The sequence below is a fragment of the Pholcus phalangioides genome, unplaced genomic scaffold (assembly GCF_987345545.1).
Source record: "Pholcus phalangioides strain wild (caught in Gottingen) unplaced genomic scaffold, Ppha-v1.0 ptg000011l_1, whole genome shotgun sequence".
In the NCBI taxonomy this organism is placed as follows: Eukaryota; Metazoa; Arthropoda; class Arachnida; order Araneae; family Pholcidae; genus Pholcus; species Pholcus phalangioides.
In genome coordinates, this window is record NW_028301604.1 from 36985342 (window position 1) to 37011674 (window position 26333).

General features: G+C 34.4%; 1 protein-coding gene across 10 annotated transcripts in view; it reads right to left on the reverse strand.

The window, feature by feature from the left end:
* Positions 1-26333, reverse strand: part of cnc (NFE2 like bZIP transcription factor cap-n-collar) — a 662445-nt gene that overhangs the window by 89761 nt on the left and 546351 nt on the right. For 6 of the 10 annotated variants that reach the window (XM_089239517.1, XM_089239519.1, XM_089239518.1 and 3 more), the window contains one exon: positions 15694-16146. In XM_089239517.1, the coding sequence (XP_089095643.1) occupies positions 15694-16146 (453 nt within the window). Of the gene's footprint in view, positions 1-1387; positions 1573-2806; positions 2845-9217; positions 9889-15693; positions 16147-26333 lie in introns of those variants that run through there. The other 4 variants (XM_089239522.1, XM_089239523.1, XM_089239524.1 and 1 more) reach the window with 3 other exon arrangements.

The following is a 26333-nucleotide window of genomic DNA, read 5'->3' on the forward strand; positions in this document are numbered from 1 at the left end:
CATACTCCTTTAAATACGAGGTATTTAGTTCTTTTTTGGAAGGTGGTATCGAGGCTTATGACGATGACACGCCTCATTAAACGCACATTCACTTTGTATACATCCGAACAACAAAAAAAAGCGCTGAAACGAGTTTTTTACATAATCCATATACGCCCCAAGGCCGAATACTGCGACATTGCGTCACAGAACAATCTCAGTAAAAACTTTGAGAAAGACTTTTCGTATAAAAAAATAAAACTATGGAATTTTTATCGAAGGTCATTTTCAGTCGGCCAAGGGTTTGGCCCATATATGCCCTATTTCAGAACATGCCACTTCAGGGTTTGTATGGAAGATTTGTTCACTGAAAATTTGTGGTGCTAACCAGGGTTGGCGGCATCACCTCCTGCTTTGCCTTGTATCATCACAACACTTTGTTATATTATTAGCCTGGATATATAAATTAAAATTGTATATTGATGACCTATCTTTTTTCTTTTGCAGTGGCTTTATTATATTGTTGAATTTGTTTTTACCTGGAAAACAGTGGAAAGGTGTTTTGCAGTGGATTCCACTTTGGTATACCAAAAATCTGTCATGAAAAATGTAAGCGAGAAAACGCTTTGAAAGGGAAATCTTGAGCAGAATTAGTTTTGAGTTGGGACTACAAAAGTAATCTTAGTAAAGTGGGATTGACTGTACTGGAATTTTTTTGGTTGCATTTAATTCAACTTTTAGGACAAGAGTGGTAGGCTGCTCGTAATTTTTATTGTTGATTGACGGAGGGGTGGGAAGAAAAGGAGCATGCCTTTCAACATACGAAAAATAAAAATAGCTGTATCTGCAGTTGATGTGAGCACTCAAATAAGTTTCTTCTTTGCAAAGTACGCACTTGCAAATTATTGGCAGACAATTACCTCATTTGCGTGCTCATTCATCTTAAATCTTGTGGAGACTTACAAAAGTTTTCCAATTGAAATATGTTTATTATGTAAACAAAAAGGAAATAAAAATGAAAAATTAAAAAAGGAATGAATAAATGAAAAAAAAATTAAAATGAAAGTAAATTTTATATGTGCAAGGTAATATTAATTATCTTTCTCCACCTTTTTCTGGAATGCCTCAAAAATGGCTAATTGTGTTTTTAAAATTTTTTCTTGAATTCAAATAGTTCATTGTGCGCTGCCATTTCTTTCTTTCTCATCTGCATAATCATATCATGCTGTTATATTTGTTGTTTTTCTGTAGTTTGTTCAGTTTGGCTTCCCTTTCCGAATTTTCTTGTATCGCTTCCGATACTTTTTTTGCTGACAGCGCAGATGCTGGAACAGCTCTTTGCTTCCTAACTGCTGGCCATTTCACCGCTCTTTGAGTGGAGGTGATTCGTTCAAATAAGAAATCTCACCTTCTTTGCAGGGGGTGGTGGCCTTGACAAACTTTGCTTGCACGCTTGAAAGTATGTTCCCTCTTTGCGGTCATACTCCTTTAAATACGAGGTAATTAGTTCCTTTTTTGGAAGGTGGTGTCGAGGCTTGTGACGATGAAACACCTGCCTCGAAAGACGGTTTTTCCCCCAGGATTGTAAATATCCTGCAACGACACATTAGGTTGATGAATACATCAGACATATACGTTATGTTGATAAATTGCTACTTACGCATCAGTGCATTCATGCCAGAAGCACAAATGATACTTTCCTTAATAGAAAAAAAACAAAGAGGGAAATGACATATGAATGTTGACTCTACCCATGTATGAAGTTACTTGCCTAAATGTTTTACCACACAGGTTTCAATAGGGATACACATTTGTATTTCAGCCAAAACTTAAGATAGGAAAATAAGGTCTCACACAAACCAGAAGATGAGAAATTAGCACATTCGTGCTCTGGCATGAGGGGTACGAGATGTAAGAGCAAGAACGATAATATTACATGTAGAACTGTGTTTCTCAAAGAAACAAGACCGGGGCGATTAGAACATATTTTTTTGCCTGAAAAGGTGGGGGGGATGAGACAAAAGGATGCAGAGCTATGGATAAAAATTATGAAATGCATTAGATGAATATTAATGATTAATGTCCTAAACACATTCTTGAATAGATATGAAATTCTCAAATGTTCTTTTGAAGATGATTCTTGTCAAGAAAAATATTCTAAAACTTTTAACCACTTTAAAACAATTTTTATAATGTTCAAAAGTTTCCAAAACAGCTTCATAACGAAAAGTAAATGCAATCACTCAATATAACGGAGAGAATATTCTGGAGCTAAAGTTGTCATGCGGTGGTTATGCCAAAAATTGATAATTTTTGATCATTTGATCAGGGCGCGGTAGCCCAGGTAGCCAAAAATTCATAATATAAACAAAATTAGTAATTTTTTAGAATAAAGACAGTTTTACATTATTTAATTTTAACATCCAGGAGAATATTATTGTCTCGCATCGCTATGTATAGTATTATGTAATGAACAGCTTTTTTTGTTCGTGAAACTTTTTCCAATTGGATTTGAATGGTATTTCGAATGTGTGTAATTGCATGAAAAACTTGTCATTACATAACTTCATCTTACAATGCAAAAACAAAAATATTTCCTCTATTATCAACTAATAAATGTATATAAGTAAACTTGAAATATTTTTTGTGCCTTGTTAGAGGAACTTATTCAATGAAAATTTCTCTATATGCTATCACACAGTCAAAATTTTATTTTGAAATGAAATTACAGAAAGTCGCATTAACAAAAAAAAACTTGATATGTGTACATGGAGAAGTGAGGCGAGAACATTCTCCTGAATAAAAGCAAATATTCGTATCATCTTACCTCATCGTCTTCAGGGTAGTATTGTGCCCCCTCTGATTCTGCGAAAGACAATGCAAAGATAACAAAATTCAGCTACTGAACAAAAAATTTTAATTTTGACATGTTGCTTGTTAATGGGAAACAAAAGTTTAAATAAAGAATAATTTCTTACCTTCAACATCAATGGGCTGATAGTCAGCGTCGGAATCAGCTACGTTTGCTAGGGGAACTCTACAGGCACCTATATATATAATCCTCTCTTGCAGTAGTGTAGCGATTGGGGACTGCAGTCATGGCCCCCCACATGCTAGTGCCGGGCCCCCCAGGCCAGAGTTTTTCACGAGCCCCCGGCCCCCCCCCCCCCCCGAAAACTTTTGCGCTTCCCCCCTACGAGCTGAGATTAGGGTTTATTTTTCCAGTAAAAAGAAAACGCGACCTCTTTCGGGAACGAAAAAAAATGCTGAGTGAGAATGCTCTTTCCCCCCCCCCCCACGATTAGAAAATCCTACGTAAGCTACGAAGTTTGTATATACAGTTAAACCTCGCTACAAAGGCATTCGATGATAAATGCCTCTACAATGATATTTTTTAAATCTTGTCTGGAATTGCCTAGAATAATGATGTTCAACTATCGATATAGTGATATCCTTTACCTTTCGAAAGTATTTATTAAGTTTCCGCGAAGCTACTTTCTGTGTAGTACACAATAGGGCTGTGCAGTAAATCATTTTATGGTATGGAAGTTTCCGGTGGTCCATGGTCACAGGGCCGTAAGTGGAGTGAGGGGAACAAGTGGGTCTCTTGCCCTGGACCAGAAGGGGACGCAAATTTCACCTTTAAACGTCTCGTTGAACATTAAATGGGGGGTTATAAAATGTGTGCTTGCCTCAGCTGATCAAGCATCTAGTTGGTCGGTATTCAATGACTTCAATTTAACGACAACAGCTCTACTATATGATATTTTTCTTCGTCCACAGAATATCGTTATTTCGAGATTTCACTTAGTTTTATTGTGAATACACACAGTGTGAAATTTATCCGTAGTTTCTCTCAGATAAGATATCCACCGCATCTCATCAGTTTCTTTGCTCATCAAGCAAGTATACTCATACTATTCTGCAATATTTCTGGAAGTAATGTAATTTTATAAAAAAAATTTAGAAAAATTTACTTAACTACAGAAAAATCGATTTTTTTTCCTTTCGGGATAATTTCAATATTTATTGAACAATTCTTCAAACAATTTGAGCTAGGTACAGTGATCACTCACCTATACACCCTCTCACTTATACGTTTCTCTCGGTTATAAGAAGATTTTCTGCACTCGGGGTCAAAGCTATTCCATTATACGCTTCTCACTTATGCGTCTTTTTTTCTTGTTTCCTTGTGCCGACGCTCAAGTGAGAGATCACTGAGCATTTTTTTTTCAAAATTAAAAACAAAAAAACAATATTTTATTGACTTAGTTTTGAAACAGTTTATATCTAGAAAATGTTTCCCTGACACTGTGTGCAATTTAATAATTTATATAAGATCAGTTTTATTCAAAATTTAATGATTGCAGCTTTTAAAATGCATGCTTATGGTACTAAAAATTACTTAGGTATGTCTAGTTTAGTACAGAAATGTAATCTACACTGCTCAAAACAATTAGGGGAGCAAGCAAAAAAGTGAAGAAAACCGTGCGAGACAGCCACGTATTGGCATACAATGGATAGTACACTCGTATCAATGCGCAATACAGAAAAAAGACGTAAAAAAATTTGGAATTAAGCTTTAATTCTTTGAAAATATGGAAAAAACATGAAAAGATGATTTAGGGCAACAATTTGGTTACATGTAAACGATAAGAAAAAGTACTGTTTAGACATGATGCATGAGTTTTAATAGGGCGTGTGGCCTCCTCGAACAGCTAAGACTGCTGCACACCTGTTTGCCATGGATGCGATGAGGTTATCGATCAGACTTTGGGGAATACTGTTCCACTGCTCAAGAAGTGCAATCTGCAAGTCTCGGACAGTAACAGGCGGCCTTGGTCGCGCAGCAATGCGTCGTCCGATTGGATTCAGGTCAGGAGAGCACGCTGGCCATTCCATACGCTGTATTGTTTCAGCTTCAAGCATGTTCTCCACCAGACGAGCTCTATGCGGTCGGGCATTATCATCCTGGAAAACAAAGGAATCTCCAATGGCTCCAGCGTAAGGGATGACATGAGGTCGCAGTATCTCGTCTGCATACCTTCGGGCCGTCAAAGTGCCATTCCGAATGATATGCAGGTCCGTACGTCCGCCTATGCTGATTCCACCCCATACCATCCAACCAGCTCGTCTGTATTGTGACCTTTCACGAACGAATGCGGGGTTATTTCGAGTGCCCCTGTCCCTCCATACCAGAACACGTCGGGTGTCACACTCCAGACTGAATCGGGACTCGTCTGTAAACAGCACTTGGCTCCAATAATGTTGCTCCCAATCTCGATGTTCAGCAGCCCATCTTCTTCGGGCCGCACGGTGGCGTGGGGTCAACGGAATGCAGACCATTGGCCTACGTGCATAGAGCCCTCCCTCATGAAGGCGATTACGCACTGTTTGACTGGACACCCTTCGTCTTGTTGCCAAGAGCAACCGTCTTTGCAGCTGCGTAGCATTCTCTGTTCTGTTTCGACGGGCTGTTAACCGTACATACCGGTCATCAGTTGCTGTAGTGGCGCGTGGCCGACCTTGCCCTGGTCGACGTCTAACATTTCCTGTTTCTTGGAATCGATTCCACAGCCTTGCAACAACACTTCTGGCGACTCCAACAGCGTCCGCGACACTACGTTGTGTTTGCCCGGATTCCAGTCTGCCTATAACACGCCATGCCATGGATTCCGGTAAATCACGTTGTTGAGACATTCTCAAGTCACCTTGTCTCAAAAAGAAAAATACTGCGCAATCGAATTTCACAGTTACGGCAATAAAACAGACGTTTCTGCAACATCCCGATTTCTGCCCTTATCTCCTTTTTCTGGTTTTTGACGTCATTAACTTTGATTTGCATATGAAGTTTTCTTCATCCGTTTCCTGCTAGGCTTTAAATTATGGTTGATTCATTTTATATTACTTATCGGTATACATCTTTGCGTAATTTTGTTAAAACCATGTGCTCCCCTAATTGTTTTGAGCAGTGTAGTTTAACGGTATTCTTTTTCAGGGATCCGGGAAATGAGTTCAGATTCCAGGGAATTTCTCCATTGCATTTTATTTGCGGAATAACGGGAGAGAAACCCTATAACACATGTATGAAAATCGTCTCTACATAACGAACCACTTTGAACCGTCTTTTACACAAAACAAAATTTCTATCCAAACTTTTAATTTTCCTTTAATTTAGAAAAAAAAAATTATTTAAGATTATTCCTCTCACGTGAATTTTCTATACAACACTTTTTTTGGATAAAACGAAGTGATTCCGTTATTCCAGGTGATTCACTATAAGCGTCCGAAAATAAATAAATAAATGAATTAAAGAGTAAATGGAAGGTCTGTAAATAGACTGGGGCAACCATGTTGAAAATTCATTTACGTGGAAAAAATATTAATCCTTTATGTACGCAAAACTCCCCGTACAACTAACTTACTAAAAGATTTCAAACAATCCAATAACTGTATTTTGTCAGATGTGAACGATAAATAGCTTTCGGTCCAACCAAGAAGTTTTGCGGGGAGATTTTTATGTTCTCAAGATAGTACAGCGCCTTAAAAAAGACCGATGCGGAATACAGTCTTTTTTCAGAAGCAAGGAAAAGAGACCCTTCGATTTTTTCGGACTGGGGGGGGGGGGGAGGGAAGAGTATTGTTATGCAAAAGCTTGCAGCAAAACTGTCGCTTTATCATGTACCGCCTACGAGGGTGGGGTTAAACAGAGCTCTAGCCCTGGGGCCTGGACCCTTCTCATCATTTTTTGTTTTCCCACACCATGGAATCACTATAGAGGGGGCACTGCCCTATTCCAAGATGGCGGGGGTGTCATGTGCTTCATCGTTCTCAATAACATCGCTATATTTGCTTACAAGAGCGACAAAGATTTCATTTTCAACAGAAGAATTTTCCCTCACTTGCTTGTCCATGGCTGCAACTCTCCGAAAAAAGAAAAACCACGAGGAGCGGAGAATTTTTTTTTCCGCTTTAACACGTGACTTTCTTCGGCGAATGAGCGTGGAGTATCATCAGCATCGACGCTTACTATCCGAGTTGGGTAACTTTTTATGAAGAATACCGATCTCGTTTTACTAGGGCTTTTTAATATCGACCATGTCTTACCCTACCATCCTCGTGGTTACATCGAGTTACAACAACACTTTTCGAAAATTCGGCCTGCATGTATATATATCAGCATCTCATCGTAATAAATCCAAAACAATCATCCATAGAGAACTTGATCATTCCACTCACGTTTTCCTTCGCAACGTCGTGGTCAGGAAGCCGTTGCAGTACCCATATTTTGGCCCCATGAAGTGTTTGCAAGGAGCAATAATACTATCACCATCAGATGCAAAGAAAGAAACGTATGTGTGAACATTGCACGAGTGAAACCAGCACATATTGCTCCAGACAGTGATAGTCAAAAACAGCGAGACCATTGTGACTCGTTATGGCAAGGCAAGTAAGTCGTCAGCCGAATCGCCTCATTTTATAAGTGCATGTATAATTTAGTCCTTATGTGTATATATATTTTTCAATAATTAGTTCGTGAGATAAGTACTAGAAGGGGAGTAATGTGGCGCTGCAGTCGTTAGCAAAAAACGCGCACTTCCGGGGAAGAAGAAAAAGAATCAGTTGTGTGTTATTTTTTCCTTCAGCACTTAACGGTCCTATCTTTCGTATGAATAAATTTCTCGTTGTTTATTTTATGTTATTTTGTGAAACTGAAAATTATTGGTTAGAACTTAAAAATAGCTACTAATTCAATTAGTCGCCCGTGATTATACTTGAATTTAAGAAATGTGCACTTTTCACAAAAGATCGCAACTCCGAGTACACGTAACTCTGGGTTAGCGTAAGTATGGCTCCATTACTGAATACACTCGCCCTCCACCAAACCAACTGTATTTTCTTCATCTCTCAAACACATCCCCCAAACCCATCTGCTTCTCGGAACCTAACCAGTTATTGCACGGAACTAGTTTTGAGTGTTTCACTCTTTGTGAAGACATTCTTTCCTTCACAGAATTTCATTGCTGTGTCTCGCTAAAGAAGTCTCACTTCAAAAACTGTGTTTCAACTGTCTGGAATCCCATAGAATAGTTGAGTGCGGCAGCGATAAGAAATTCTGCATGTATGGTAAGAAGCATCATTCGTTAACCAATAAAAAGGATGGACAACCGCAAAAATCAAAACAAAATTATTCTTGTAGCTCACTATTAAATCCAGATATTTCAATGAAATTAGTCTCTCTTCATTGAATGTTTTCTGTTCTTTATAAATATGTGCTTATTTTGCATATCGGTCTTTCAAAAACTTCACAAATTCGGGTCTTTTAAGACTTGACGCATTTTTTTTCCATAATCGAATATACACCATAACGCGAAAACAGGTCAAGGTAGGACAGGGTTGGTGGAGTGTTTCGTGACCCACGTGGGCTCGTCTATCCCCCTTCTCCCCTTTCGTTCAGCAGAATAGGTCGGATTCATCCTGCAAGTATTTTTTCTCTATCCCTTTTTCTGGAGAAGATGGTGATCTCATTTGATGGACACTATATACATTACCTAAAGCTTTCTTTAGTGATTTAGTGAATTAATTACATCTTTGTGTTGCATTTATTTGGTTATCATTTGGTATAACATTATACTTATGCACAACACATACTTTTCTACCTACATTTTTTGTGAAGCATTTCCCAAGTAGCACAAAGATATAGATCTATATCGTAAAATTTCAGTTTCCAATATAGATCTATATCGGGCCACGATATCGTTCTGGCTAAAAAAGGCATAGTCGGAGATAAATAGATCTATATCGTGAATGTGATATATTCAAATACTTCACATTTTGGACGATAGATGGCGCCCTTTCGGAAGAAAAAAAAAGTGTAATTATTTGGAGGTGGGTGGACTTGAACCCGTGTACCCTGAACTCTTCCCATCTCTAACTCTGTATCTTACCAACCCACCACTACAGCACTGGTTACAGTTTCGTATTATAACATTAAATCACAAGTGATATTTTTTTTACTTATATTTTCAATCAAATTTATTCATTTTCATGTCTGCACAAAAATTACAAAATAGAAATTGTGAGACATATTTATCATTTTGAGGCAGATAATAGAAAAATTATATTATAATTGAGGAAATTATATATAATACAAAAAACACAAGAAATAAATTAATGTATTGTGTAGTATATCATTTATTTAAAATTATTAATTTATATGCTAATAAAACAAAAAATACAGAATAAAAAATATGCATCACAAAAGAGTTAAAATTCAAAGTATGGCAAAAATGAAAACATCAAAGGAAAAAAATAAATAATTTTAAGAAAAACACACATACAACAAAAACAATTTTTTTTAATTAAAAAATATGTGCAATTATAAAGTGGCAATTAAAGTTAGAGTGGATAAGTTCTCGCTCCTTCTAAAATACCAACATCTACGATGTAAAACATACACAGTAAGGATTCAATCATAACTGACGAAATGATTTTGATATATCAACATAATTAATCCTATTAAAATCAAAATTTCATATGAAAAATTCAAACGTTTTTAATTTCAATTCAAACAAAAAATTGTACACTCGACTTTAAATTTTCTCCAAATTTTTATTTCAAGGCAATATTTTTATTTAAAGGCACACAATATGGTGATATATCAGCATATTGTGTATCTGATATATATCTTTGTCAGGTTCACGATATAGATGTATGTCATGCTCAGGATATAGAGCTATGTCGTCTTTGATAGATCTATATCAGGTCTATATCGAGAATCTGATATAGATCTTTGTCAGGTGCACGATATAGATCTATGTTTATCAAACTATATTAAAATAATTTATTGTCCCAAGTTGTTGTCCTTCAAAGTAGAGATTATTCACATGGAATCAAATACATATTCGGCTGAAAAATTAAAGACTTGATCAATTAACATAATAAATAATTTGCACCATATAAGACGAGATCGTTCTATATCATAGTTATGACATCTGATATTCCTCTGACATTTCGATATATAACGATATGGTCCAGATATTGTACTATATCGTTGTGCTACTGGGGTGCTACTATTTTGTTTTCATTTCAGTTTTCACTATGACTCATGTGCCCAACACATACTTCTTTATTTTTATGCATCACTTATGTTACTAATAACATATAGTTTTATTTTTCTTTGACTCACATAGTTTCCTACTCTCATGTTTCACAAAATCTCAATTTTCTAACGTATGTACACACATCATTATACAATTTGTCTTATGTTTGCACTTTAATTTGAATACCACCATTACATTGTTTTTTGTTTTGTTTGAACATATTATACTACATTATCCTTTACCTGTGTTTATATCACGTTGTTATTTGTCATATAATACATGATATTTTTCACTATTCACTTTACCTATCATATACTCATCCTTTACCATTGGTCTCTCACCATCATTATGTGGTATAAAAAAAATTTCTTACCAAAACTCTTTCCCCTTTCTCATAGGTAATACGTCATGATCACAATTCTCACTTTAAAATATTAAATACAAGTTTATTAAAAGTAAAATGCTCTGCGATTGCATAGTCATTTCAAATAGATATTTTTTTCTCACGCTTCACATTCTACGAAGCAGTCCCTAATTGTTGCGCTTACATGACATAAAATCGCCACGCCATATCATGCCTTGTTTTTCATTATATCTCTGGCGTCAAAAAAACCGACATTTACAGTTTACTGAATTACTACCGAAATCCAGACGTTCGGATCCAAAACACCGTTTTGATCCCAATTTTTGGACCCAATCGTAAAGTCAGATTACTATCAGGTGCCTACCCCTCAGCTAATCGGAGGAGTAGAAACAAAGAAACCAAAAGTAAAGTTCTCGTCCCTTTTGGAAGAGAGAGAACACATACACACTCCCTTAAAAAAAACACGTACCAGTGAAGTTATAGTTAAAAGCGCTAAGACGGTTAGGCAAGGGGTTTCTGGAATATATACTGAAGGGATGGTTTTGATTAATTTTAAAGCGAGTGGGTGATTCCGTGATCAAGATGTGAACCAAAGAAAAGGTGATGAGTGACCCTGTTTTATTATTATTGTTATTACTACATTTTTTTCGGGGTGAGTGAGAAAAATGATCAAACGTGAAATGTATTCTGATTATCACTAATATTAGAAGATTTCTTATGTTCCTTAACACAAATATTCTGTCATTTATTGCGTAATTTTAATTTAATTATTTAATTTAATAATATATTGTGACACGGCCCACGACACTAGACTCGCCTCTATCCGTGAGTGTGATACCCCTGATGTATCACAACTTTTTCTCTTCTCGGCACTTGCCGTCTCTTCCCCCTCCCCTCCCCACCATGATGTGTGTTTTGATGACAAAAGCATATCTCTACACATGCAAGGGTCCCCTTGTCATCATTTATATTAGTATTCCCTTACCTTAATCTCTCTAGTTGACACATTCAGTCTTTTCGCTTGATAGTAATGTTCAGCCACATAGATTTTGGATGTTTTCTATACTAACTTTCTTTGTTCTAAGAAAATTTTTTACAGCCTTTGTCAAACACGTGATCTATGAAGGCATCCATACAAAGAAATGATCCGAAAATTTCAACCATTCCCTTTTTTTAAATCAATATTATCATTTCAAACGCACCCTACCACAATATATCTAAAACAGAAAAAATTTAGTTAAGAATCAAATTTTTATTTACAACATGAAATTCTATTTATCTCAAACTTGTCTCATTAATTAGTTTGCGTTGCCTGTCGTTTTAACCTTTTCTAACCCCATATCATATTTCTGCAATTGCCGTCGTTCTTTTACAATCTACTATATCGTTTTAAAAGAAGAAATAGTATAGAAAAATCGAGGATTAAAATAAAAATTATTTGAAACAAATGTAAAATCAAAATGGATTAAAAATAAATTTTAAAAAAGTAAAATGAAAGGGACGTTTTATTCAAAAAAAAAAAAATCGAAATAAGTTTTTATAATAACAAAAATAAGAAATTGTGACACCCCTGATTTAAAGAATCTCAAAAGTTCACAGCCGAGTTAAATTCACAGTATCTTTATTGCCCTTGAATTAGTTTTAGCGCGGTAGTTCTAGTGTTAATGAACTATTTCAAAATATTGGGTGCCTATAACCCTTGCGTCTTAGGGTGGTATTCACCGACATAGTTTAAGCTATAGTCACAATTTTTTGATAAGAGATCGACACGGATTGGTTATATTCAGGGTTTTAACCAGGGTGGGTTTTTGACATGACAAGCGTCAAAAACTGGTTTAAACTGTCAAAAACTGTTGAAAACCATCAAAAACTGGTTTAAACCGTCAAAAACTGTCGAAAACCGTCAAAAACCTAAATGAATGCCTTTTGATAATGTTTTGAACATAATAGGTATACAACATGATGAAAAACTTACTTTTTGGCATATTACAATGTTTTATTTTTAAACATTAATTTATTACAATAATTAAAACAAAATATTAATTATAATTTGCAATTTTGAATTCTTCAACATAAGAGTCTAGAACAAATAAACTATAAAATTATATTTTATATATCTAAGCTACTCATTACCTGTGTTCAATTTCTTAAGTGGATTAGAGCTGCTTATTCAAAATATGTATTATAGGGCATCAGGGTTAGGTTTTTGACCCCAGAAACTAACTCGGTATTAAAACTATCAAAACCTTACTGTCAATGATGTCAAATAGTTTTTGTTAAATTGATAGATATGTTAAATAACAAAATACTTATTTTTATTTAGATTAAAGGGTTTTATATTCAGAATTATAATTACTGAGGAAAAATATATATTTTGATATTTTAAATTTTCTGATCTGCCCAAAATTTTATTCCATATAAAATTTCTAACGCAGCATCTGTTAATGCACTAACTAAACTCATTTATTTTCTCCTAAAAATTTCTTAGATCAGGGTGATTAGATTCTTAGATTCACACAGCTTTAAAAAGTATTTTCAACCAAAGCAGAGCTGACAAGACTTGATACCCCAAGCATTTGTTTTGCATGTTTGAATACAGCTTCAATTGGAAAACCATTGCATTATAAATACTAGTAAATGTACCATACCATAGTGCAAAAGTAAGAATAAACCAAGTTTGACATATACAAGCTAGCATTGCCAAATTAAATGACATTTTAGTCCTACAATTTAGTATTTTGATCGCTAGATATATTTCAATGTTATGTGCAATAAGAGTATTGTTTTAAGTATCAGTGGTTATCTAGATAATTTAATAATAACAGAAATCAACATTACATACATGATGTAATAAACTTTTTTAAACACTTATCTGTTGTAAAAAGAGTACAGCAGATAGTTTATATCAATGCATATATATAAGCAGTTGAAGAAATTTTGGAAGGTCAAGAATCATCTTGAATCAAAGAATGTCAAATCGTTCCACAGTTTTTCCTTCAATGTTCATATTACGCTTTATTCAAATTTTATAAGGAAAAAAAACCATATATTGTCCAAAATAATTCTGTCGGGAGTAGAAAATTATTTTAGAATCTTATTAAATATTTATTCTTTGTATAACATAGTCACTTTACATTACATGCAATTAACGTGTGCATTTTCATTGGGAATTTTTATATCGAAAAGCAATATTTGAGGTTTTTGACAGTTTTTGACAAGGGTTTTTGATGGAGGGTTTTTGACGTGACAGTTTAAACTGCGGTTTAAACCATCAAAAACTGCCATATGTCAAAAACCTGCCAACCCTGATTAGGAAGTATAACCTTCCTTGAAAAACAGGAAGAGAATTTGAACGATGAAAATGATGAAATAACGGAAATAGATTATATAAGGTTTGAACAATTCATATCAAAAATAAATTTCAATTGCATACGAGAAAATGATTCAGTACAAAATAAATACAGACATCTTTTGGATATAATAACATTAAATACTAATCTCTGGACTAAAGTTTCAAAAAATTACCCTAAGAAAAATAAAAAACAATGGATAACTAAGGAAATACTTGACAATAAACCTGAAGGAAAAGCTATATAAAAAACAAAAAAAATCCACACATAACCTTATACTGTATAAGAACGAGTACAAAAGTTATAATAAAAATTTGGAAATTTATATCAAAAAGGTAAAACGAATACTTCCAGAGGAACTTTAACGCTTGTGAAAAGAATAAACGATTGCAATGGCAATTTATTAGAAGAAATGTATTAAATAAAGATTTGAAAAAAAAATATTACCAAATTTCGAAAATCCAACAGACAAATAAATAAACATGCAAATAAATTTAATCAAGAATTTATCACAAGAAATATAAATGATGAGGAAAACGCGGATAATTGTATTTGTATAGAACAAGAAGGTTCCTCAAACACATCAATAAATTCCATGTTCTACCTCGAAACTGAAAGTCATATACTGAGACAAATTGTGGCAGAAATTAAAGAAAATAAAGCAAGTGGCTGCGATCGAATTACACCTAAAATGATGAAAATTATTTCTTACTACCATATAGATATATTAAAGGATTTAGTGGATTCCCCAATAACAAATGGAGTATTTTATTCTGAACTAAAAAATTCCCTCGTGCATTTATATTTAAAACTGGAGATTCCAATGATACTAACAACTATAGACCTATCTCAATTCTCCCGATTTTTTCAAAAATTCTAGAAAAGTGTATGAAATACCAACTGCTCAATTTCCTGAATCATCAAAAATTATTTTCAGCCAATCGATATGGATTCCAAAAAAAAAAAAAAATACACAAATGGTAATTCTAAAATTAACGGGCTTGATAAACAATGGAATAAATAAAAATAAATATTCAATAATAGTTTTTTTGGACCTAAAACGAGCATTTGATTATGTGGACCTAAACATTTTAACAGAAAAATTATATTCAGCCGGTATAAGAGGAAATATCTTAGAATGGTTTAAATCATACTACTACACTAGACGACAAGCTGTCATAACAGAGAAAAAAATTAGCAATTTTCAAGAAGTTTAAAAAGGCGTCCCACAGGGCTCGATCTTAGGGCCGATACTATTTTTAATTTACATAAATGAAGTGAGTAAACTAAATGTAAATGGTAACATTATATCTTTTGCAGATGACACAGTTTTATATGTTGAGGATACAGAAACAGATAGTTTGGTTAAAAGAACAGAGAAGGACCTAACAAAAATAAATCACTGGCTAATTAAACACAAATTAAAAATAAATACACAAAAAACTAAATTTATGTGCACGAAAACAAGAAATATAAATGACAATACAGAAATTCACGTAAAATTACACACTCACTGCCAATCTGAAACTATATCAGTATGCAATTGTGAAGAAATAGGTAGAGTGTTCAATTATGAATACTTAGGAATAATTATACAAGATAACCTAAAATGGAACATACATAGTGACATAAACTGTCATGTGTCAAAAACCTGCCAACCCTGGTTTTAACCAATCTATGTTGATCTCTTATCCTAAAATTGTAACTACAGGTTTAAACCATGTCGGTGAATACGGCCCTTAATGAGATATCTTAAGTTTGTCAAAATTGTTGGATTGTGAGAATATCCTAGGAGTTGCGCTTGATAGTATATAATTGGGGGATATATAACTGACTGTCTATTGCCAAGTACCACATAATACTACACATACTTAAAATCAAAACTTGAAAAACATACCTTATTTTTACCACGACGCCGTATATCTCTGATTAGAGTAAGTTGTGGCTCAGTCAACTCAAACTTTGAAAGTTTTTCATTGAACTCATCAATTGCAAGATTGATTATCTCATCTATACTGATTGGGAGTTTTAGAGCTTTTGCTCGCTTTTCATCTCTGCTATGGTCTTCATCAGCTTTAGAAGTTTGATACTTATCTCTTGTCACTGGCTTAGCGAAATTGTTTCCATCAAACAACGACAAGTGATAAGAATGATTATGCTGCAAGTAATAGCTATAGTTGCATCTGTTATGAGAGGGTGAAGTTAAATCAAAATTTGAATTTTGAGAAGATCCATCAGCATCAATGTACGATGATTGATCGTAGGAATATTTTGATGATGTGCTGTGAGATTCTTTTTTTCCGTGTTCCGTACCTGCCACATTTGCACATTTCTTTATGCTGGCACATCTCTGGAATCAAAGAAAATAAAAACATGAAAATTTATCGGACGAATATTGTTAAATTTAAGTAAGCAAGCATTTTATTGATCTGCACCCGGGTGTTCATCAAGAATGGCAACATACAAACACGAGAGAAAGCGAAAACAGAGCAAAAAATTGAAAATATTAATTACTAGAAAACAAATGAGTCATTGTGGTGGGAAAATACAGTGACAAAAATTAGGTTAAACAGGTAAACTATTATAGCTGAGATCTATTCCACTTATAGTATTTTCATTGATGTTTCTTTTTTACAGTTTTGTTAAGCCTAATACATATATTTCATTGTTTTCGATCCATATCTGGGTATAATTCTGAGCAGTCTTCAGAATTTGATCTAGTAACAATAATCAATGAGGTTGCTAAAATTATAATAAAAATAATTATATAGATAATTACTTCAAAATATTTAATCAGTTATTTTTAAATTTCTAAGTGACACTTACATTTACCTTTTGTAACGGTAATGGGCAGTATGAAACCGTAAAGTTCTATTTTTTAACGTAAATCGTAAATAACGTTATCGTAAACAGCGTCGATCTACGTCGACAAATGTATGTTTACATAATAGGAATAAATACTGGAAGAGGAAAATACAGCACGTGCGCGACGCACGTAATATCAAACACTGAGGTATAAGTAAACTGGAGTGAAGACTCCCTATACAATAACACAGACGTGCGCGAGCCGACGCGGAGGAATACAAAAGTGGGCGTGACGGAGCGAAATAGGCAAAACATTGCTTATTTCAGCATGTGAACAATGGGGGAAACTTCATCTTCAGTATTTTTTTCAGTTGTTTTCATATTATTTCATTAGTATAGTCGTCCATCTGCACATACACAAACGCTGATATCGTGTTCTGTCTATAATTGCACCAACCGATGGAGAAAACTGAAGGAAAAAAGATAGAAATAAACTCCGGTTTTTTTTTTCATTAGGTAAGTGCACGTTAAAAAATCATTGATTTTGGTATTAAATAAGTACTAAAATTGTAAAATTAAATGCATGTAGTTTTCATTTCACTTTCAATTTCTGTTTAATGAGCATAATTCGAAATAACAAATTAATTTCACATGAATTTTAAACCTCATAAATATTTTTTTAAATCGTGTAAAAATTACTTATCACTATTTGGGTTAGAGTTTTTTATGACAGAAAAACTGACAAATATGCTTCATTAAAAATTGCATTCCATAATCCCTTGTAAATCAAAGGAACAAAGGACCTAAACTTTTCTATTTCTGGTAAAAATAATTTTGGGAAAATAATGTGAGGAGTGGTAAAATGCAATTAATATTACATCAGTTTTTGCTTAAATATGAAAAGCGAAATATGCGAAATCATAAATGAACCAAATCACCAAAGTGTTATAATTATGTTTATAATATCTAATTATGTTTATAATATCTAATTATGTTATCAATGTATTATAATTATCAAACAATTATCATTGTTAAGCTACTATTACGAACAATGATTGATTGCTTATATTGCTTTCTTAAAGCCTGATAATGAATACATTTTTTTTTTAAATAAAAGTTTTCGCTTCGAAACCCAGATGTTCTCAAACAATTCAGGGAAGCTGTGGCCAAAGTCTGGCATCCAACTAAAGCATCTGTTCTTTGTGCTGACATATACACATCTACTAGATCTTTCAGAGCTGACATCTACAAGTCCTCAACTCTATATGAAAGATGATGCTGTTCCTACTGTATTCGATTTCCCACATCACCCACAACATTTGCAGAAGCTACGCCGATCACTACACCCTCTACCGGTAAGATATTAAGTTAGTATTTTTTCCTTGTTTAAGTGGTTTTCAAATTTTAAGTACAATAGACCCCAATTAAATGGTTATAAACAGCTCTGGCACATAATATTTGATTATCCAGCGTATTCACTTATGCGGCGAACAATCTAATTGCTGTTGTGCACCGTAGTACACAGCTTTTATATTGAAAAATATATGTGTAATAATTATATATTACATAGTTATAAATATATATATAATTTTCAAAATCTTTGTTGACTCATATTTTTTGCCTAGAAATTAGAAACCTTTTTTTTTGCAAACTATAATGGGAAATTATAGTAAAACCTCCCAACAACGACCACTAACAAGACCATCCAAAATAAATTAAGCCTTCTTTCCAGGGCATTTTTATGTTCTGTCCGATAGCTGAACATGTTCTTGTTAAAAGAAGATTGTCACATCCTTCCCAAAAAGTTTATGCCCGGATATTTCTATTCATTCGCTATTTGTGAGGTCCATTTTTCGGATTGAACCATCCCTTGAAGTAGGGAGGCAACATAAACAAAGCTTTTCTAGTAATCGGACAGCTTGTGTATTCCCCCATGTGATTAGTGTTGACAGCATGTCTTCTGTTGTCCCCTCTAATCTGTAAGTTTTTTTTCCTCTCTCCACTGCCTTCAACACCTATCTAGCATTGGTAGCGAGTCAAAATCGGACGGGACATATGCGGACAACATGGAAATAGGGTCAAAATCGGACAAATTTTGCCGCGCCCTCCATGTTGGCGCTGTATCTCCCATTTGTTTCTCCAACTTGTTAAATGGCGACAAAATGGATGCAACAAGAAACCGGGTCAAAATCGGACAAATTTTGCCTTAAAATGTTGGCGGTTTATCCCTAATTTTTCCACCAAGCTGCTAAGTGGCGATTTTCTCTTTGATGGACATTATAAAGACATGCGGAGAAACTTTTGATGAAATTTGAACAATGAAAGACGTGAGTCGTCTACCAGTCGCCAGAACAAGTTAAAAAAAAACCCGTCCTCTTTGAACCACTGACAAGTGATGGATTGCTACACGTAAAAAAAAAACGCCGACATAACCAACACTATAATAATATATAGCTTCAGTAGAACTATTGTCATTATTATTACCGGGCTCGGCGCGGAGGTGATCGTAAGTCCTTATCCCGAGGGATTTCTATCCTAGGAAGGGTCTCTACAACTAATCTCGCCTGAGTATTATTAGCACAGTGCATGGACTACGGCATTGTCAAACCAAAGGAAGTTGATTGTTTCATAAGAGGGAAAATTAGTAAAATCATACATAAATTAATGAGCACTTATACGATCATATACATAAACGATATTGATTGATCGTACATGCAAGATATATCGTGGGAAAAGAAAAATAACTACATCAACTGAACTAAATTTAATCAATAAAAATCACGGCAACTCACAGATGTCACACGTGGATAGAAATATTATAATATAGAAAACATGTGAACTAGTTCGACAGAAACATTAAAAAAAGATTTTATTCTAATGAAGTGATCTAAAACTATGCACAAACACACTTATTCCGATTACAGTCAATCCCGTTTTTAACGTTCCCGCTTAGTACGACTTATTTCTGCAGTCTCAACTCTAAGTACAGTGGATCCCGCTTATAACATTTTTCAAAAAACCTGTCACAAAAACATTGTAGCGGGGAAATGCTTTAAATGGAAAATCTTAGAGTGAATTAGTGAGTTGGAAACACCAGAATAAGTCGTACTAAGCGGGAAAACTATATAAGCAGGATCGACTGTAATTCCCATTAAGATTTCCCATTTAAAGCGGTTCTCGTTTACAACGTTTTCCATGACAGTTTTTTGGAAAACGTTATAAGCGGGATCCACTGCATTATTTAATATTTATGCATTTGCATATAATAGGTAGTCTATTAAAAAATCTTTGAGTTGAGCATAATGAATCGAAATGATAGATATCAAGTAGATACATGCGATCTTCATGCTTAATTGATTCAGAATTGAAATTCTATTAGTGTCTTATTAAGGATGGGACGAATAGTGATTTGAGCGAATAACCGAATACTCGGCGGCCGAATATGTATTTTCTTAAAATTCAACACAATCATAAATAAAATTGGTGTTTTTAATTGAAAATAAAATTATTTGTAATTTCAAATGATTGACATTGAATTTTAGTTATACTATACGTCCCACGTTTAAATAAACTTACCCGTTTTGTGGTCCAGGATTTTTTTATTGTTCTTGATTATGCTTGATAACTTGATTCATATTGCAGCTCTTATTGATGAACCATCATTAGTTACACTTGTCCGAAAATGGGTAAAGAGCACGAATAACTACATTTACTAAGAAATTTATTTCAAATGCTCCAGAGGAGTATGGACCGGAGGAGGAGGCCAGACACCCTTTGCTTATATTCAATCGTTCGAGAAAAATTACTTGTGTCACTGGTCGAAAATCTGGGGTGAATGGCACCGAGACTACCTCAAATTACCAAGGACTAAGATCAGGAGTTTCGGAAGTGTTTCGAACCAGTAGGTACTCATCTTTGTTTTAAACAAATAAATTTGCTTTCTGATCGATTCTGCAGGTGTCGGATGCATGCCAAAAATTACCATGGGTGCTTAGAACCCACAGCACTAACTCGGATTACCGAAAAACGATAGAAAACGACTCTCGACAGGGGGGGCTTCATTGATTTAAAGGTAAATATAATAAAAAATGTTAAGAAAATACTACGTTTATCCTGGGTCACAAAGCTGGAGCCCCACCCGCGTTCTACTTGTGTAGCGGCATTTGAAACATGAACAGTTAACGGCCATAAGAAACTTACTTCCATTTGATGACATACTGTATAATAATTACATTAAAACAACAATTTTTTAGTTTCTCTTCTTTGGACCTGCCTATTCAGACACAATCTCCCCTGCTTTGTTATTAATTCAATTACATAATTCGTTACAGATTAGGACTGCGAAGACCCATGACATTTTTATAAGGGAGACTGACATAGTTTGCAGATATATGAATGCTATAGTTTTTGTTTGATTGCACAGTAAATTAACTATAAAGATGCTTGTGAAAAATTTTAGCTAATCATTATACGTACACCGAAGACCCCAGTTCAGGAGAAGACTCCTTCTGTCCCAGTCTACTTCAAACGGGAACTGTAAGTACATTGTGTGTGCAGTGAATTCCATTCAGTAGTGTACGGAAGATTTTCTCATGAGTGCGGGGGGGGGGGTAAACTTTTTCTTCGTCGAAGGAGAATGATAGTTAACCTACTAAATAGGATGGATAGATCTGTTGGTTTTACATGACAATCTCGGTTTTTGTCCAATTCGGATCCCGCTTATAGCGTTTTTGAAAAAAAGTCATAAAGAACTTTGAATAAACTAAAAACGCGCGAATTCCCTCAGAGAGAGACAGCCAAACTGGGGCAGACACAGGGAATGCCTAATTTCGTTAGAAGTGTTAAAATATCCTCTATAACACTGCTCAAAACAAAAAAAAATCGGTTTACAAAAGAAACTTAAACGGTTTTAGGATAAAGGTTTTAGGTTTTAGTGGGCTGCTGATTCCAAAACTGGTGTTGGTTTTGACGAAATGACTCTAGTTTTGAGATAGTACATATTCCCAACATTCCAATGCAATCTGTAATCACTATTTTTTGCGGCAGATTTTTACTTTTGTGTTTTTTCATTTATTTTCGTAACTTATTCTCAATATTATTGCATTCATATCATCATTAAGGAAGCGTAATTTTCATATTTACGGAATAAATGCGATAAAAGTGAAATTAGCCGATGTAGATGAATAAATACGAAAATTTTGATTTTTATAACTTTTCCTCAAAATTTCGAAGATTTACAATTTTAAGCAAAAATAGGTCGTGATTTTGCTGAGCAAAATGCTTTTGAATTCTAACTCGTGAATTAAGAGTTCAGTTGCCTTCAGTTTCTGAGTTCTATCCGAAAATTATGGACGTTATTGACTATTTATAGAAGGACCAAACTATATATCCATTTGTATATATTTGTTTATAATTTGTGTTAATTGCATTTTTAATTGGGTTGCTGTATTTTTGAAATATATGACATCCATATTTTTATGGGCATCTTTTCCTCAGCCACCTGGTTGGGCATTTTGCCTGTTGTGGCGTTGTATTTGTATTTGTATTATTTGTATTCGCGCAAGTTTTGCGCATCAAGATAATTTTCTCATGAACGCAAAAGTCAGAGCCATTTTTTTCGAAAAGACAGAAAAAAGTTTGACAGCAGCAGAAGAGTTTAAATACATTTATTTTTTACACGATATTCGACGCAACAAATTAACCTCTGCAGCATATACAGTGGTTTTATGCTGGGCCTATCTGACGCCGTGACAACACTTACATGAACTTTGCACCCAAATTTTGTACTTTGGAAAGCTTCTCCAAGGTAATATTTTTTGCAACGTTATGGCATTGTATGAAGTCATTGATAAATAGAATCATACTACTTTCAGTAGTCATCTAAAAGACTTCTGTTGATGGCCATGCACATGAAATTCTACTACCTAATTTGCAAAGGCAGTTATTCAAAGTCTTCGTAGTCCCGCTAATAGCAAAAATGCTGACACAGTCAACCTTCGGTTTACGAACGTCTCGGTTTGCGTATAATTCGGTTTACCAACAACAAAAATTGATTCGGTTTACGAACACGCAAGCAAGAAAATATTTGACTAAATTCGAAATGATAATGGAGGTATTGAAGTGTCTACGGCCGCATTTCGATTTTTTCAAATTTTTTCAATTCCTCCGAATTCGACTCCTTTTATCCAGCTCATAGATCAGCATGTCATTTACAATTTTGGGACGGTTTCATCAAAGAAATTTTTGAAGCACGTTTTGCAATAACCTCTGACACATATATAATTACTACTATCTATTTCTAGAAACATCATTTTAATGTCCCACATTGCTCATAGAACTTATTGATGAAGTTTGGCAGCAAGTGACTTATAAAACCATGAATTCGGTTTGGAACGCATTGTAGCCAGATTGCTTTGCAGGCAGAAATTTCGAGAGCTTTGACACCGAGATTAATAGGTGAAATTAATCAGACAAGACATGGGTACAACTCTGCCCATGTATAGCATATATGCCCGTTTTCTCGAAAAGTCTGGATTTTCTCTGGAAAAAAGTTGTTTTAGTGTCAGTATGATTATTTCAATAGGTTTCGAGTTATTCACTTGAGCGTGAAAAAGTGTAAAAATTGACACTGTAGGAATCTTCGGGGTCTTAGAAACGAATGAATCTATTTTTACATTAATTCCTATGGGCAAATGTGTTTCGGTTTGCCAACCTACCTCAGGAACGAATTAATTTCGTAAACCGAGGGTCGACTGTATTATGTACCTACAACGCCGTTACTACTCGCAGAGGGAAGTACTATTGAAGGAGATATGGAGAGACTACTGAAATATTAGCTTTTAATTAAGTACTTTATTACTTCGTTTCAAAATGAAACCTGAAGGAAAAATGTATCGTTAGTTTTGTTCATTTTTGCGAATAAATGCAAAATCTCCGATTTAGAAAATTTTATTTTTGCGAAATTTCGAAATTTTATGCGCAAAATTTACGTATATCACATCAGACATTCGTTATTTGTCATGATCTTGAGCTGATGAACCTCTTACTGGGACAACAAAGAAAATATTTTTAGAGAGCCAGCGGTTCATAGACAAAAAAATGCATCTCCTAACACTTCATAAAACTCTGCTTAGTGAAGCAATTCGATAAAGCTGCTGAATAAATAAAGTGGCGAGTGCTTCCAATTAATTTGTAAAACATTTCCTGGACTGAACAATGAAAAGCTGTGAGCAGAGATTTTTGATGGTTCTCAAATTCATAAATTTCTTAAAGATTCAAAATTTTCAGCATTTTTGACGGATATTAATCAATATCCGTCCAATCCGGTCGATCTTCAGTTTGATCATGTTTCGTATCGGTTGTTGAAAATTTTTTGACAAAGCAGAGAACGATGAAGAATTGCAGTAAAATACGATTAATTTGTAATTTGAATTTAAAAATTTTCAAACGTTTGAAAAATAGACTGTTAATATGAGCACAAAGGCGCATTTTCTTCTTAGTTACTTCGTCCAATTTCACAGACAATCTGAGTCATTTTAATGACGAGAGGCGGTTTCATTAAGATATGAAAGTAATGGAACAGAAGTATCAAGGCAAGCTCGAGCCTCGAGTATGATGGCTGATTACTCTACCGAAGCCTCCTATGAAAGACATTTAAAACCCATAACAGAAAATCATGCAAGTGCTTCTCCTTGAATTAATTTAATATCATTTTGTGTTCATTTTAGTGGACAAAATGCAACATTATAGAGCATATCATTACTGCATTGATCTATTCTGATATCCTAAATATATTCCCTTGTTTTCATTCCATATATTATACGATATATAAATGTATACACGATATATATAATGTATATTATACATACATATATTGTTTTACTTTTATTCTGAACATAAATGTACCACAAATTTCGTGTGACGTGCATTGCCTGCATATTGAAATCTGATAATTGAGTGGAGTGTTTTTAAAGATGTGCATTTATTGATTTACAAATACGCATTATTTTATTATCAAGGACGGGCTTAAGCATTTTGTGGCCCTCGAAAACGGAGTTTCCTAATCCCTGAGTAACTATTAACACCCTGGAGCACGCCAGGTTTACATAGGCAGAATGAACATCAAACTACTATTTCATGGTCATATAAAAAAATCATTCGAAAATAAATTTGAACGATATTGCCCGCTGCTTCCAGACATTTAAAGGTTGGAGAGCTGTCGGGCCCATTGAATCGATTACCTACCCAGGACCTCAACTTCATACTCTTTCAGCCGGGCAAGTATGCATTATGTATGCCTTGTGAAATTTTTTAAATTTTAAAAGAAGAATTTAGCAATCCATCGTCCGGAGCACTCTAGATCCACCTCCATCCTTTACTTGACTTGGAGGAAGGGGTTCTGTGAAAACCCTAGGCAAGAGGAATAGGGTTCGATGTCTGAATTTTAAAGGTTTTAGACAAAATTTTAAGCTACAGCGAAACCTCGATACAACGACTCTGCAGACCAAGAAAAAATGTCGTTGTAGATTATGTAGGGATTATATATCGTTATGTCGAGAGGTAACAGTTTAACATTAGAGTATAGGCATTTTCAAACAAGGCTTGAAAAAATATCGTTATAGAGTAATTTATCGTTATATTGAGTATCGTTGTAGTGAGGTTTAAATGCATTCGCTTTGTTGAAAACGAAGTTTTTAAATTAAAATGCAATCAAAGTATTTTCTTTCATCACGTTTTTGCGGCCCCTAACATTTAACGCCCCGGTTGCGGCCAACCTTCACACTTACCCAAGTCCGGCCCTAAGTATCATCAGTATTGACTTATATTACGATTTATGTATTGATTTTCATGATTAAATTGTTTACTTTTCATAATTAAATTGATTTATTCCATTGATTCAAGCTTTCTAGTGATGTAAACTCTGCTCGCAGATTTAAATGCGATTTGTGTGCTGCTTATGTAGTACTACTGAAATTTAGTTTTCACTTTATGTTAAAATATAGAGCGTTTGAAAAAAAATAATGCCAGATTCACACACAGAATCAGCACTCAAAATTACCCTGAAATCACTAAAAAAATTTTGGCAATAAAATTAGTGTTGAGCAGTCTACGTGTCAAAGCACTCAAAATTTCTGCCTGAAAAGCAATCTAGCTATAATGCGTCCCAAACGGAATTCATGGTTCTGTAAGTCTAGAGCCGCCCTTAGAGGTGTGCGGCAGGTGCGGTTGCACCGGGCCCCGCACTCACGGTAACTTATTGGAGGCTTCCATCAATTCTTAAATTATTTCTGGCATTAATTCCGAATTTTCATCAATTCTAGAATTTTTTCTTCCGTTCATTTTCTAATTGTCTAAATTTCTCTAATTACTTATAATTCTGAATTTTCATTGGTGTTGGATCCATTTTTAGTTATTTTTAATTCTGAAATTCTGAAATTTTCATCAGTTTCTGGAATATTGTTTCCTCTCATTACTTTGAAACTACCTTTAAGTACTGAATTATCATTAATTTTTTTTATTTACATTTTATTGCGTATTTAAAATTTTTTGTTAGGATATTTCTCAGCATTCCTGCATATTCTGAAATAATAGCTGATGATCTCCCCCTCCACCCCCCAACAAAATATATAAAATCGGGGATAAGGGTGTCCTAAACATTTTTGATGCCTCGAAATTTTTGAGATGGCCCCGTGTCTGACAACGGCGTCCCTGTGTAAGTCACTTTTTGCAAAG